The sequence below is a fragment of the Alosa sapidissima genome, chromosome 4 (genome assembly GCF_018492685.1).
Source record: "Alosa sapidissima isolate fAloSap1 chromosome 4, fAloSap1.pri, whole genome shotgun sequence".
NCBI lineage: Eukaryota > Metazoa > Chordata > Actinopteri > Clupeiformes > Clupeidae > Alosa > Alosa sapidissima.
This window is the reverse complement of record NC_055960.1, coordinates 20,555,164-20,568,112: the sequence shown is the minus strand read 5'-3', so window position 1 is coordinate 20,568,112 and position 12,949 is coordinate 20,555,164. Positions and strand designations below refer to the sequence as shown.

The 12,949-nt window shown below is 40.1% G+C and overlaps 1 protein-coding gene across 2 annotated transcripts in view; it reads right to left on the bottom strand.

Moving 5' to 3' along the window:
- Positions 1–5,518: 5,518 nt before the first annotated feature.
- LOC121707674 (metabotropic glutamate receptor 4-like) overlaps positions 5,519–12,949 on the bottom strand; it is a 204,613-nt gene continuing 197,182 nt past the window's right edge. Inside the window, exons 10-11 of one of the 2 annotated variants that reach the window (XM_042090391.1) lie at positions 12,492–12,794; positions 5,519–7,773 (exon numbers count right to left, since the gene is read on the bottom strand). In XM_042090391.1, the coding sequence (XP_041946325.1) occupies positions 12,534–12,794 (261 nt within the window). In that variant the 3' untranslated portion in view covers positions 5,519–7,773; positions 12,492–12,533. The remainder of the gene's footprint in view (positions 7,774–12,491; positions 12,795–12,949) is intronic. The other variant, XM_042090390.1, reaches the window with a different exon arrangement.

Genomic DNA, 12,949 nt, shown 5'->3' with positions numbered 1-12,949 from the left:
TGTTGGTGATAGACAAGCCAAATCAACCAATCAGATCAACAAAGCATTCTTCTAATGCCATCTTTTAACATACAAGTTAGGTAAGTAGCTAACATTAACGTTTTTAAACTTACCATTTGTATGTGACATGAACCTCATCAACGACAAGTTTTCATGGTAGGCTACACTTCTGAAGAAAGCATATTCCTTCTCGTTAAGTAAATAAGATTCAGGGCTACCAAACACTAACTGGAATTGGCCGTGGAGGATTCCTTTATTCCTCCCAGCTACATTGCAGAGACCTAGCTTCCCCAGGTATACCCGAATATTCGGATAAAACTTCAGCTTCAGCTTGAACCCCACTGGAGATGAAATTGGCCTCCACAATAGAGCTGGTCAAAATGGAAAAACAGAATGTGCGCAAGTGGTGTATTATTAAAAGAGGTGAGCATTATCAAGGAGTCATTTTTTTCAGCAGGAAAAATGTTTTATGGCCCCACATTTGTAAGCACTGAGAAGTAGAGAGACCATATGCTGGCATGGCTCATGCTTTTGTTCTCCAAATGTTCTCAAAGCAATTCATGTCATTTCATTCTGTGTGCACTCTTACCCATATTAAAATATATGTTCAGATTCAATCTCACAAACACAATAAATATGAACAGAGTGTGTCACTTTCTTGACCAGTCAAGTCAAGTTTATTTATATAGCACATTTCAAACACAGGGGTCATTAATGTGCTTTACATAAACAAAAGCAGGATACATTTTGTCACACTCGGACAAGACATTTAATTTCATAACCTGCCAGTTTGTTGAACTGGCTCTTGTAAGGACCTACAGTTACGTTGCATATTTAATGGAGTAATTTTGTGTGCTCAGTAAAGAGTGAAATTAAAAGAGATTTGATATGTATAATGTTAAAATAAACAGGATATCAGAAGAGGAAGTCATAATTGCCTTCATTTTCAATAGGAAACCACTTATACATTCCACAGTAATTTCACCCAATGATTCAAAGAAAATTATTTTTGCAATGAATCCATTGTGAATCCTCAAGTGCTCGGTGTGCAACTCATCTCTCAATACCTCAGGTAAATCATAACAATTTTGCTCTCCTGTGATTGAGCTGCTGAGGCTATTGAATGAAGCCAAATAATGGTGAATATTAGAAAACTTGAGCAAATATCTTAGCCTGGGTGAACCCAGATGAACCTGTCAGGAAATTTGAATTTGCTCTGCAGGTCGGTCTGGAAAGGAGACCACTGACGCCCATTTCCAAATTGCCAAAAACCCAGGATCCAATCACAATCGCTTATCTGGCATGGGGGGGGGTTGGGGCTTTACTGTATATGATGATAGATAGAGCAGTGCATTCAACACCACCAATAGACCTCTGAGGTTTGCCTACAAGAAGTACCAAAAGCCGCCATCTGTGCCTATATAATGAGATCAGGATATCTTTATAGAGGCAAAGATGGTACCCGGATCTTCTTTATATATGGGCCAAGATGGCAGCCTTTAAGCCCTTTTTGCAGGAGAACTTCAGAAGTCTATGGCACTGATTGTGACAGGTTTAAACAGATAGGGACATGAATTTTCTTTGCAACTGAGTAAACAACTGCATTAAAAACTTTTGTTTACAAGAAAGATGTATTTGGTGCACTTCTGAAGTAATTTGGTAAGAGTTTGATGCACCAATTTAAGCTTAATTTCACTGCTGATTATTCACAAGTCAGTGAAGTCTTTCCAGACCCACTTCCAATCTCAATTGAGATTTGAAAAGTGGTCTGGTGTTAACCAGACTACAAATACCCAGCATGTCCCTCCATGTCCCTTCATCTTAGACCCTGTACACATGTACCCAGATATTTCTTTATTTGTTTTGGCCTTTCGTCCACATGTAATCGTTGTTTTAGCTTACTCAGACGGATATTTTAAAAAACACCTTATAAAGTTAAGATTTTTTTAAAACGTCAGTTTCCTTTGATCCGTGTGGACATGCAAAATGGGGATTTTTACAAATGATGACGTGAATGCCTGGGGCTAACTTGGTGCACTGAGCGTTTGTAGGCTATAGCAAAACTTCCAGGCTATACCCTCTTGGACTTCTCTGGTATTGTAGCCTAATGAGACATTCAAGTCAAGTGTATTTATACAGCACATTTCATACGCATAGGTCATTCAATGTGCCTTACATAAACAAAAGCTAACAGTAATAGCAAATAAAAGCATAGAAGGGCAATAGTTGTAAGGGTCCGTTCCTGTTCTGTTTTCCCTGTTTAGTGTTTTTCCATCATGTCTGCTCCTCTTGTTTACTTCCTGTGTCCTGTTCCATGTGTTCCTTTGTTTGTTTTGCCATGTGTCTCTGTTGCCTGTGCCTGTGTCTCCGGCCCTCACCTGATCCTCGCTAGTCTGTTAGTTTAATTATGTTTTCCACCTGTCTCTTGTTCCTTGTTCACATGTGCCCTGTTAACCCCTGTGTGTTTAAAGCCTCTGTCTCCCCTCAGTCCCCTGTCGGTCATTATCGTGGTTTGCTAAGTTTGTATTAAAGATTCCTGGTTTGCGCCAAGTGTGCCTCTCCTCAACTTGCCCTGCGTCCCGGTCCAGCTCTTCCCAGCTAACCATTACAATAGTCAAAAAATAGTTTACTATTAATAGTTTAATAGTAAAGATCATAATAAAAAAAGAAAACATAAAACACACAAAGTAAAAACATTTAAAAATGTTCCTTGTTGAGCTTCAAATAACTCCTCACGTCTTAGCTGTGACAGGCACAAGTAAGATAGCCTAGCTAAATTCCCAGCTTGTTTAGGACCCCTTGAACACTGTCATATCCGCTGGCATGCCTGCTCCTTACTGTCTGGAATCTTCCCTACCTGCCTCAAAAAACTCATTGTAACAGCACTGCTGAAGAAAAATAAGTCTGTCAAGTTTTTCCCATACAAAACAAAATATATACTGAAATAGTGTTAATTTCGTCAGACGAGACGAGAGGAAATATGTTAGTCAACAACCTTTTTTTTCATGACTAAGACGAGACGATGACGAGACAGCAGTAATGTCCTGAAACACTGACTAAGACTATCTTAAGATGCATTATTGTTGACGAAAAAAGACGAGACTAAAATGTCTTCCATGAAATAAAAACTAAGATAAAATCTCTCTTCATTTTCGTCTACAAAATGAGAAGACAGAATATCTAGCTGTTACGTTTTCAAAATATTCCGAATGAGTTCATACGCAACAGCTTTCCTGTAGGCTAGTCTACGTGCTGTTGCTGCAACCCTGTGGCTGCAACACAAAACTACATGGAACAAGAACACTGGAGATTTCTGCCAGAGTTAGCAAGCTAACTACCTAAGCTGTATGCCACAATGCTACATACCCAGAAGTTGAAGCTTCTCTCATACAAATTAACATCCCCCAGAATGTCCATACGAAAATGTTCATCATGTAATGTCAACTATTTAACTACTTAGACTGATGATGCCAAGTTTGCTAGCAAGTAAGCTAATATGGAAAGTTCGCTAGCAAGTTAGCTATGGCTAAGATGGAGAGTCTGTTTGGGGAATGTGTTGTGTTTGGGCGTATATCGCCATCTAGCGAGGCGGAGTAAAACATTAATACTTTGGTCTATGACAGTGTTTCTCAAACAGTTTCTTCTTTTTCAGTTTCAGGACCACTTAACTAACCCTAGCTAAAAAAAAAAAAGATTATACCTTCTTCAACAGTAGCCTATAATTAGTCTACACTATAGGCCTACTCACTGAACAACTTTGCATATTGTGTGGATTCATACTATATGATTTAAACTGGCATATCTTACATAGACAGTGTTGCAGAACTGTTTTTACATACAAGTTGGTTCAATATTGCAAACAACTCATCTATATTATATTTTACCACGTCTGCTCGCGGACCACTTGGGATAGCTTGCGGACCACCAGTGATTCCCGGACCACACTTTGAGAAACACTGGTCTACGAATATGACAGTGGTCCATTCAAATCTTTTACGTCTATGGTCAAATCCCAGCCGAGCTATAACTGTAGCTCGACTTACCTGTGCATGTAAACATACTGACTGACAAAAAATCCGAATGAGTAATTATAACAGACGAGTAGCCTTGTGGACACACAATATTGTTGGAAAATTGAGATGCGTGAAACACTATTTGACTCAAATGGTAATCAGAAATAATTTGTTATAAAAAAAAAGACTAAAATGTGTTGACTAAAACTGACCAAGACTAAGATACCTTTAGTTTTCTTTTGACTAAAACTAGATTAAAATGACGAGACTTTTAGTCGACTAAAACTTGACTAACAAAAATTATATTTGAATGACTAAATATGACAAAGACTAAAAAGGACATTTCGTCACAAGACTAAGACTAGGACTAAATTAAAAATAGGTGACAAAATTAACACTATACTGAAATATATTTTGAAGTATCAAAATATATTTTGGGCCAATTTTGAATATTTACATATATTTCAAAAATATTTTTATATATTATAATTTTATATTTAAAATATGTTTTTGTTGTGTAGGGGCATACAGAACAGAACACAAATATTCAGAAATGGGCATACAGAAAAAAAAATATATATTTAAATATATTTTAAGTGCCAAAAATATATTTTTTGGGCCAATTTTAAATATATTTAAAATATATTTTTTTTTGTGCATGGAAATCTGCCGTTTTGCCATAGACAGAGATGTGTACAGAGATTTCTTTAAAAATGAATGTTTTCATTATATATATATTTAATTTTTTAAATATATATATTTTTATATATATTTAATATTATATATATATATATATATATATATATAACATTTAAAAAACATCTTTAAAACTATCCAGGTACGTGTGTACAGGGGCAAACCTATACGTGGGCAAACCTTGTAATTATGATACAGGATTAATCACTGTATTTTTTCCATCTAACCATTTCAGCGATGGATACAATTCGACTGAAGGCGGCAGTTATTCTGTGGCATTTTTTTGGTAGGCAGTCTCATTACCTCATTCCTGACTGCAGGTGTACATGTCGGCCTGGTGAGAGCCTTTAATGGCCATGCTGGACAATATGTCTAAATAATTGAATTTGGAGAGGCTGGCTGACATGAGGCATTACTTCCAGAGCTACAGGCAATAGTGAGGTTTTGATCACGTTGCCATTAATATCTGTGACATCAGCTGACTGCTCCTCTCCTTTCCACTCATTAGTTACATGGGGGGAGGCATCAAGGGAGAAACCTGTGATCTTAGTTTTACTGTTGGGACTTACAGTAGTCCTGTATGATCATGGTAAATACTCTGGTCATTGCCATCACATCCCTAGGGGCAAAGCCCTGATATAATGTCATCAATTGTTTTAAAAAATGAATCTGCCATCATGTGTACTTGCTTGGCTTATATGTACTGTATGTCATTGCTTAAACTGCAAAACATTACCCTGACTAAAATTGGTTTGTAAAACATTTTATTAGAAATATGTTCTCGTATAAAAAATTTAACATGCTTCACATACTTTGTTTTTTTTATTTTTAACAAATACTTTTGTTCATCATACAGTAGATATCCAGGCACTGCTTTATTTTTTTGTATCATTTTTTTTTTTTTTTTCGTTTTTAAGCTGTCAGGACAAAACGCAAACATTACCAATCCATTTAGTAACATACATTAACTTGCCATTTAATTTTGGTCAGCACTAACATGTTTTGCTTTGCAACACAAATATTCAGCTGAAAACAAATGTAGGAGGAAAACATAAGCAGCAAGTCATTGAATTTACATCACAAACAACCAATATTCTCTGAAAAGGTGAACCAAAAACAAGACCATTTCATTTGAATCATTACAGCCTTTCCTAATTTAGCAACTAGCTGAGAGACATTACACATGAATCAATCATATTCTGCACACTCACATGGTGTTCCCATCTGCAGCCTCCCAAATCATTGGTCAGATATTTTTACTCTGTACAGTAAGCCTTTCCACTGAATGAGACTTTCTGAGTCAAAAGTAGAGAGTGGACAAAAGTAGAGAGTTCCCATATGCAAGCTTTTGCCATTACTCAGTATAAAATTGCTGGTGCTCACCTTAGCAACAGTGTTTCCTTTGTGTAAAGCTCTTTCAGCGTCATTAAATATTTCTGTGTTATTTGTCAGTCTGGAGCCTAGTTTGTGCATCAAAGGCAGTTATCATGGCTACTAAGACTTTGTGCCTTACGTGGGCTGTATATTGTAACACTTTTAGAACATTTGTAATTGCCTTACATATACCACCCTTGTGCTTTCCTTGCTTCATATCCCTGTGCTTATTTGAGTTTGTTAGTTAGGGTACATTAGGATGGATACAAGCCTTTGCTGATTTCTGTGCTGTCTACTGGTGGTAGCTGTGTTCTGCATTGGGGACATTTCTATTATCAGGGAGGAATTAGTTCAGTGTTTTGACACGTAAAACCTCATTTCATCCCGAAGTTCTTTCTATTCTGGCCACTGACCTGTCATCTATTTGTTCATTTAGGAACTTGTCTTAAAAAGTTAAATTAAAGTAAAATAGTTACAAGCCTTCTGCCACTATGTTAAGTTTGTTTTGTATGTTTGTATGGGGACTCACAACTGTGCTATAGCCCACAGTACACATACAGGTATGACTGTGGACATGAACCCACACATATTTGAATGGGGGTGCTGTAAACCATTTCTCTACAACATATTTATGGTCTAATTAGTTTGGCTAATTGTTACGAATCTGTTACAAGCGGAAGTGAATGTCTTGCAGCCATCACTGCAAAACCAAAGGCCATCTCATGTTTTATTTTATTTTATTTCTTATGACAGTGGGTCACTCAAGCATACATAAACTCAGACCCATCACTTAACCAGGTTCATTTTTATCAACAATTGACCAGGGACCAAATAGTGGTACTGCAACGACACAGTTTGAATGCATTTCACTGAATTTTTTTTTTTTTTTTACAACACAACACAGGGATGTTCAAACCAACATGCTCAACATCTGTAAACATTGACAAAATGTGTTTTGCTGCAATCGTTCACATTATTTCCAAACATTAGGGAAGGAGTCAGATGTTTTGAATCAAACTCTGCTCAGTCAACATCATGTGACTGTGATTCATCTTTGCAGTGTTGCTCTTTCTCTTTGGGGTTAATGCACATAAACCCTGAATCCAACAGTCTGCATTTGTGCTACACAGTTTACCCACCACAATATCTTAAAGCATCAAAAGTTAATGCTTGATGCTGAGTGTAGTCAACCAACAGACCACGAGATTGCCCAAAACTGAAGAGTTTTGAACCAAAAGCAAAACACTAGTGGGAGAGAGCCCACAGCTGAAAAGTAGTTTTCACAGAAGAATCAATCTGTCCATCTGACGAGATCCTCTCTTTGTGTCTGGTCGTGCAAACACTGTGCTCACACATGCTCACACGAACACACACACACACACACACACACACACACACTGATGTTACACTGCCGTACAGAAGCATACATTCCAAGTCTTGGACTGGTCCAAGTTCTTCTTCTGGACCAACGTTTGGAGCTCCTGCGCCATATCCTCATTTAGTGAGATCATTTAGAGAGCCATCTCTCCCAGAGAAGTCCATATGCCATTTTTTATTTCCGTCTTTACCATGTGGACAGCCTAAGAATGAAGGGCTGCTCTCTGTGAGGTCAATCTGTGGTACGCGGTGGGGAAGCTCCTCTAGAGCGCATGGTTGCTGTAACTTATGTATGTCTGTTTGGAACCAAAGGCTGCAAAGAGAGGAGGAGGAGGAGGAAGAGGAAGACTGTTGGTCAGAAGGACATACAAACATAGCTGGACAATGTTACAAGTTAGAGGGCAATGATGACCACATGCCACAGCATAGCAGGGTGCAAATACATTGATGTTGCACATAGCAGAACATTAGCATTTTTATATTTGAAGAATTAATTTGCCATATTTTCATTCTTCAAATAGGACAGGACAATGAAAGGTTTACAGCCCATTTCCAACTATTAATTTTCACCATACTTCATATCAGTGTATCACAGTAAGTCAAAACTATGCCTTAGATGGATGTTAAAAATGCTGGTGGATTTAATTGTCAGACTCTTTTCGTCCTCTTTCTATTGACTGTTAGCTATAGGCTATTGTCATGGAAGCCACATCACTCTCAGTAGTCACCTAGATACGAAACAGGTCATCTCAGTATTCAATCCGTTTGTTTTCAACAGGGACAGACCCTCATTAAACTGTGATGGAATAGGCCAAATTAACATTCCCCACCACACAGAGAGTAAATAGACTTACATTCTCTGTTTAACATTACACTTTGCCTTATCATATGCTGTCCATTTCCTTGCCCATAATTAATGCTATTTGCAGTGGTTAAGGCTAATTAGCTGGCTGTTTACACATCAAACCCATTTTGTAAACCAGTGTAGGCAGAGGTAATATTTGTAAAGGGGTTAAATTGATGCATAAAGCCATTAATATCAAGTCCACTTAAAATGCAGACAAAAGCAAAGCATAATTGTGTATTTCAGTCACTTACCCACCAAATACCAGGATCACAACGAGGTGACCACTAATGATGAAGGGGCCATTTCATGCCAGTCTTTTTCATGCTAATGTACTTCTTCATTAGGCCCTTTAGTTCATGCATTTCAATACGAACAAGAACAAGCATTGGCTCATCAGTTTGTAAATGCATTTGCATGGAGTGAATTACCTTTGCATGCACTTGCATCATTCTTCACGACTCCGCGTTTTTGAACTTTTAACATCTCGCCAGCCACAGTGAAATGCCACTGGCCTTTTCTTGGGCTTCAGAGGGGCTTGTTGCTTTCAACCAGTTTAGCCCCAGAGAAGGCACTTGAGATCTTAAAATAAGACATGGTGCATGTCTCCCCCTGGAGCCTGATGCCTGGCAACCCCCACCCCCCCCCCCCCACCCCATCTGCACATACTGCCCTTACTTACCAGCAACCACCCTCTACACACACACACACACACACACACATCCCCCGCTTGCCTGGTCACATCTGCAAGTCGCAGTAGATATATCTGAATGAGCCTCTGCTGCTGACAGGCAAAAGTATTTTGGGGGGGAATCGCAAGCGAGGAATTTTATTTTCCCACCGCGCTTTGTGTCCCCAATGGCAATGACAAATGAACCTTATTTAAATATTCATGTGCAGAGAGCTGCCTTTGAACAATAGACGGTTCCGGGAGAATTGGTGCTGGCAATCCAATCTGTCTCTCCCTGCACCCCCGTCCCCCCCACCACCACACACACACACACCCATTGTCACCATAGGCTCCATTAGAGCAAATTTCCCAGTTTTGTCACAACTGGAAACTGATAATGGGGAAAGCTATGGTTATAGGCTTGGTCAGATTTGGATGTTATGTCTTCCATCAATGACGATCACTCTGCATTCACTGAGCTGTTTCAGAGATGGAATGCACATCTGCATGAGCTAAGGCGACTGAATGACATACTTAAGTATCCCAGAACCTTTTTTTTTGGGGGGGGGGGGGGTGGGATCATGTTCTCAATTCTCATCACATCCAGGAGATAGCTCCATACTTTTTTAAATGTCATACAGAGGCAATCCTGTTTTTCACCTCCCTCAAGAACAGAACTTTCTAAAGATCTCTGCACCATTTTTGAATTTGACTCCTAAGTCTCTTACATGTGGAGTGTATCTCTTTTTCCCAGACACAAATGCTTTCCCCCCCCCCTGACATGTCGAAAAGAGAAGCAGGTTGGGTGTGCGTGTTTGCATAATCACCCAGGCAGCCCCTTGCTGACTCAGCCGCCTAACTTTGTTATTTACTGCAGGCATACACAGGAGCCTGGAGGTCCCCGATACCAGCAAGCATGCTAAATGCTAAACTGGTTTTAAATGAGTATGTGCTGGACACCGAGAGTTTAAGGGTGGCACTGAGAGGAAACTAATTTCCCTCTCCATTATTTACACGGTATGTGCTCAACTCTCTCTCATGCTCCCATGTTGTACACATATAAGGAAAGGGCTGATCAGATTCACAATGGGAGCTTATACCTTTTCCCTGCAAGTTTTATGCAAAGTTGCTTACCGCCTCCCAGTGCGATTGGCAGCCGCAATATGTTTTCCAAGGAAGAGATTTCATGTCTGATGGGAATGTTGTGGTATTATTTGCAGATTTGTCGTTTTCTCACTACTGTATACTCCGAGGCCACGGAACAACAGCAGTCTTCAATGTGTTTACCCGAGTTCCCCCAGCGCTGGTAACAATTTTTTTGTGATATCAAGGCAAAGTCCACAGCAAGAAAACAAAACAAAAAACAATCCAACCAACCATCAATAATCGAATCCAACTCCTTTGCCCTGGGTTGAGTTCAAAATGGACAAATCGTTGCAAAGTGTTTTATTGAACATAAACAGTAGTGTGCTGAATCCAAAACGTTTTGACTTTCCTTTTTTTACAGATGCAGTGTAGTGAGGCTGTTTAGTAAAGCATTGTTGACAGTCAAACTGTGATTAAGACTTATTGATAACTACGCCTGAGCGCTGCCCAAATTAGCATGTTAATTTGCACATGAATTCACAAATTTAGGCAAGTTTGTTGAGCAGTTTAACTTCCAATCCAACCAGCTGCACACCACATAACCTCTACAGCTGACCAAGTCTTTTGCCAAAGTAAAGCTTCAGTGAATGTAAATTCCAAATGTGTATATATATATATATTCAGGTTTTGGGCATTGTTGTGGGTAATGTATGGACTATGGATGTACTGTGATGTATGTGGGCTTGGTTATGAGGACTTTGGACTGGATTGTATGGGAGACAAGATTGTGAATTGGGTGGTACCTTGTGCTAATTGGTGTGGTCATGTGACCTGGTGAATCACCTATATCACCTGTCGGTGGCATGTGGAGATTAAGAGTGAACCTGATGAAGCATAGGCGAAATGCGTTGTTCACTACTAAATAAAATCAGCAAAGAAATCCCACCAGTGTGCGGTGATCCTTCACTCTCCTGTCTATCAATTAATGACTGCACCTCACCAGCACCTGAAAGGCTGTGCACGGGAATTTCATCCTCTAAAGCTTCAGTGTGTTTTCATCTGAAATTCAGTTTCAAAATGAAAGTATCTGCACACTTTACATGCCGTTCAAGCTGACAATCATTGAGATGGCTTTGGAAAGGAGAGAATGTGGTCAGGCAGATTGCGTATCCCAAACACCACTATACCCATACCACCACCTCAACAGCCCTGTCTGGTCAGTTAGATTGTGAACCCCTCCTTCAATACATAACACCCACGCCAAACTCCACAGGAAACACTGCCTTTGGTCCTCAAACAACTTAAAGTATTGAAGACGGTTTAATGCTTCTGCCTATTGTGCGAAATTGACTGCAATTTCCAGGGATGGAGGAAACAAGGCACCTAATTTCCAAAAGCCACTGGGCTGTAAAATAACAGTGCATGCTGGATAAATAATGATGGGGAACTTCGTAATAATGGTCCCATGACCATTTAGTATTGACTTACGACTCCTGAGGCATACTGTGCACATTGAATTAACTCTGCTAAGCAGTGCCCTCCTGATCCCTATGCCTAGTACCCAATGACCTGTACCAGGTGACCTTATCGGTGTCCCTCAGTTGTCCACAATATCCTTAGCATAGCTATTGGAATTTGCTCCAAAAAGTTTTGAAGCTTTCTGTTTTTATCCCACTTGGACATTTTAAACAGTTACTTAAACGATCCAAATTTGAACAGTGCACATGTTTCCAATGAATCCTTTATGTGATTCTTATATTGTTTTTACATGTACTGTAAATCTGTTTTGTTTGTTGTGTCACTGGCTTGTGTCGCTGTTTTTTTGGTCTGTCTAGTCCTCATGTCTTTCTTCTATGTTATTCTGTCCTTATTATGGGGCGGTGGTAGTGTAGCGGTTAAGGAGCTGGGCTAGCGTGCAGTAGCCTGAAAGTTGTCGGTTCAATTCCCGGCTTCCACCGTTGTGCCCTTGAGCAAGGCACTTAACCCCAAGTTGCTCCGGGGACAATGGACAATGGACAATGTGATCCCTTGTAATATAGCTGACATATGTAAGTCACTTTGGTCAAGAAGTGTCTGCTAAATGTAATGTAATTATTAGTCTGTCTTGTCATCAGTGTTTCTGTGTAACTTGTGTATCTGTTGCCCCAGGGCACCCTTGTAAAAGAGATTTGAATATCTCAATGGGACACCACCTGGTAAAATAAAGGATAAATAAAATAAAAATAAATGATGGCTAAAGCATTAGCACCAATACACTCATTCCATGAGGTTGCATCACCTTTGCGACATGAACACGGGTAATTCACGATGATGGCCAAGTCATGCGAGGTGCTGAAGCCATTATGCATAGATTATTAATGCAGTAGGATGCCCATGCACCAGACACAAGGCGCTGAATGCACAGAGGCGATGTGGGGGGTGTCAGCTTTACCTTTCTCTGCCTGCGGCTCAGTTAAGAGGGGAGGGCTGCTACTCAGAGGGAATCACCTTGTGTCTCCAGGTTGTGGCAGAGCTCGGTCCGTGCCTCGCCATTGGGCCGCAGGCTGGCTTTGGGGTTGAACTTGTTGGACATGGTGGCGGCGGTCACCACTGCCTTGAGGCTGCGCGTGCGCTTGGGCACGTTCTGCTCCGGGTGGACGAGCACCACGTAGACCTTGGGCATGTAGAGGAGCCCCAAGGACACAGAGGCACTCAGGCTCACAGAGATGGTCAGCGTGGTGGTCTGGATGTACATCTGCAGGGGACCGGGGAAAAGAACAGAGAAAAGCAGCAGACAGGATGAGAATCAAAGAGGTGAAAGCACCATAAATAACACTTACCATTGTTCACTCCTGTGCCAATATCCGTTAGACACCACTCACACAATGTCAGTTTGAAAGGTCACATATA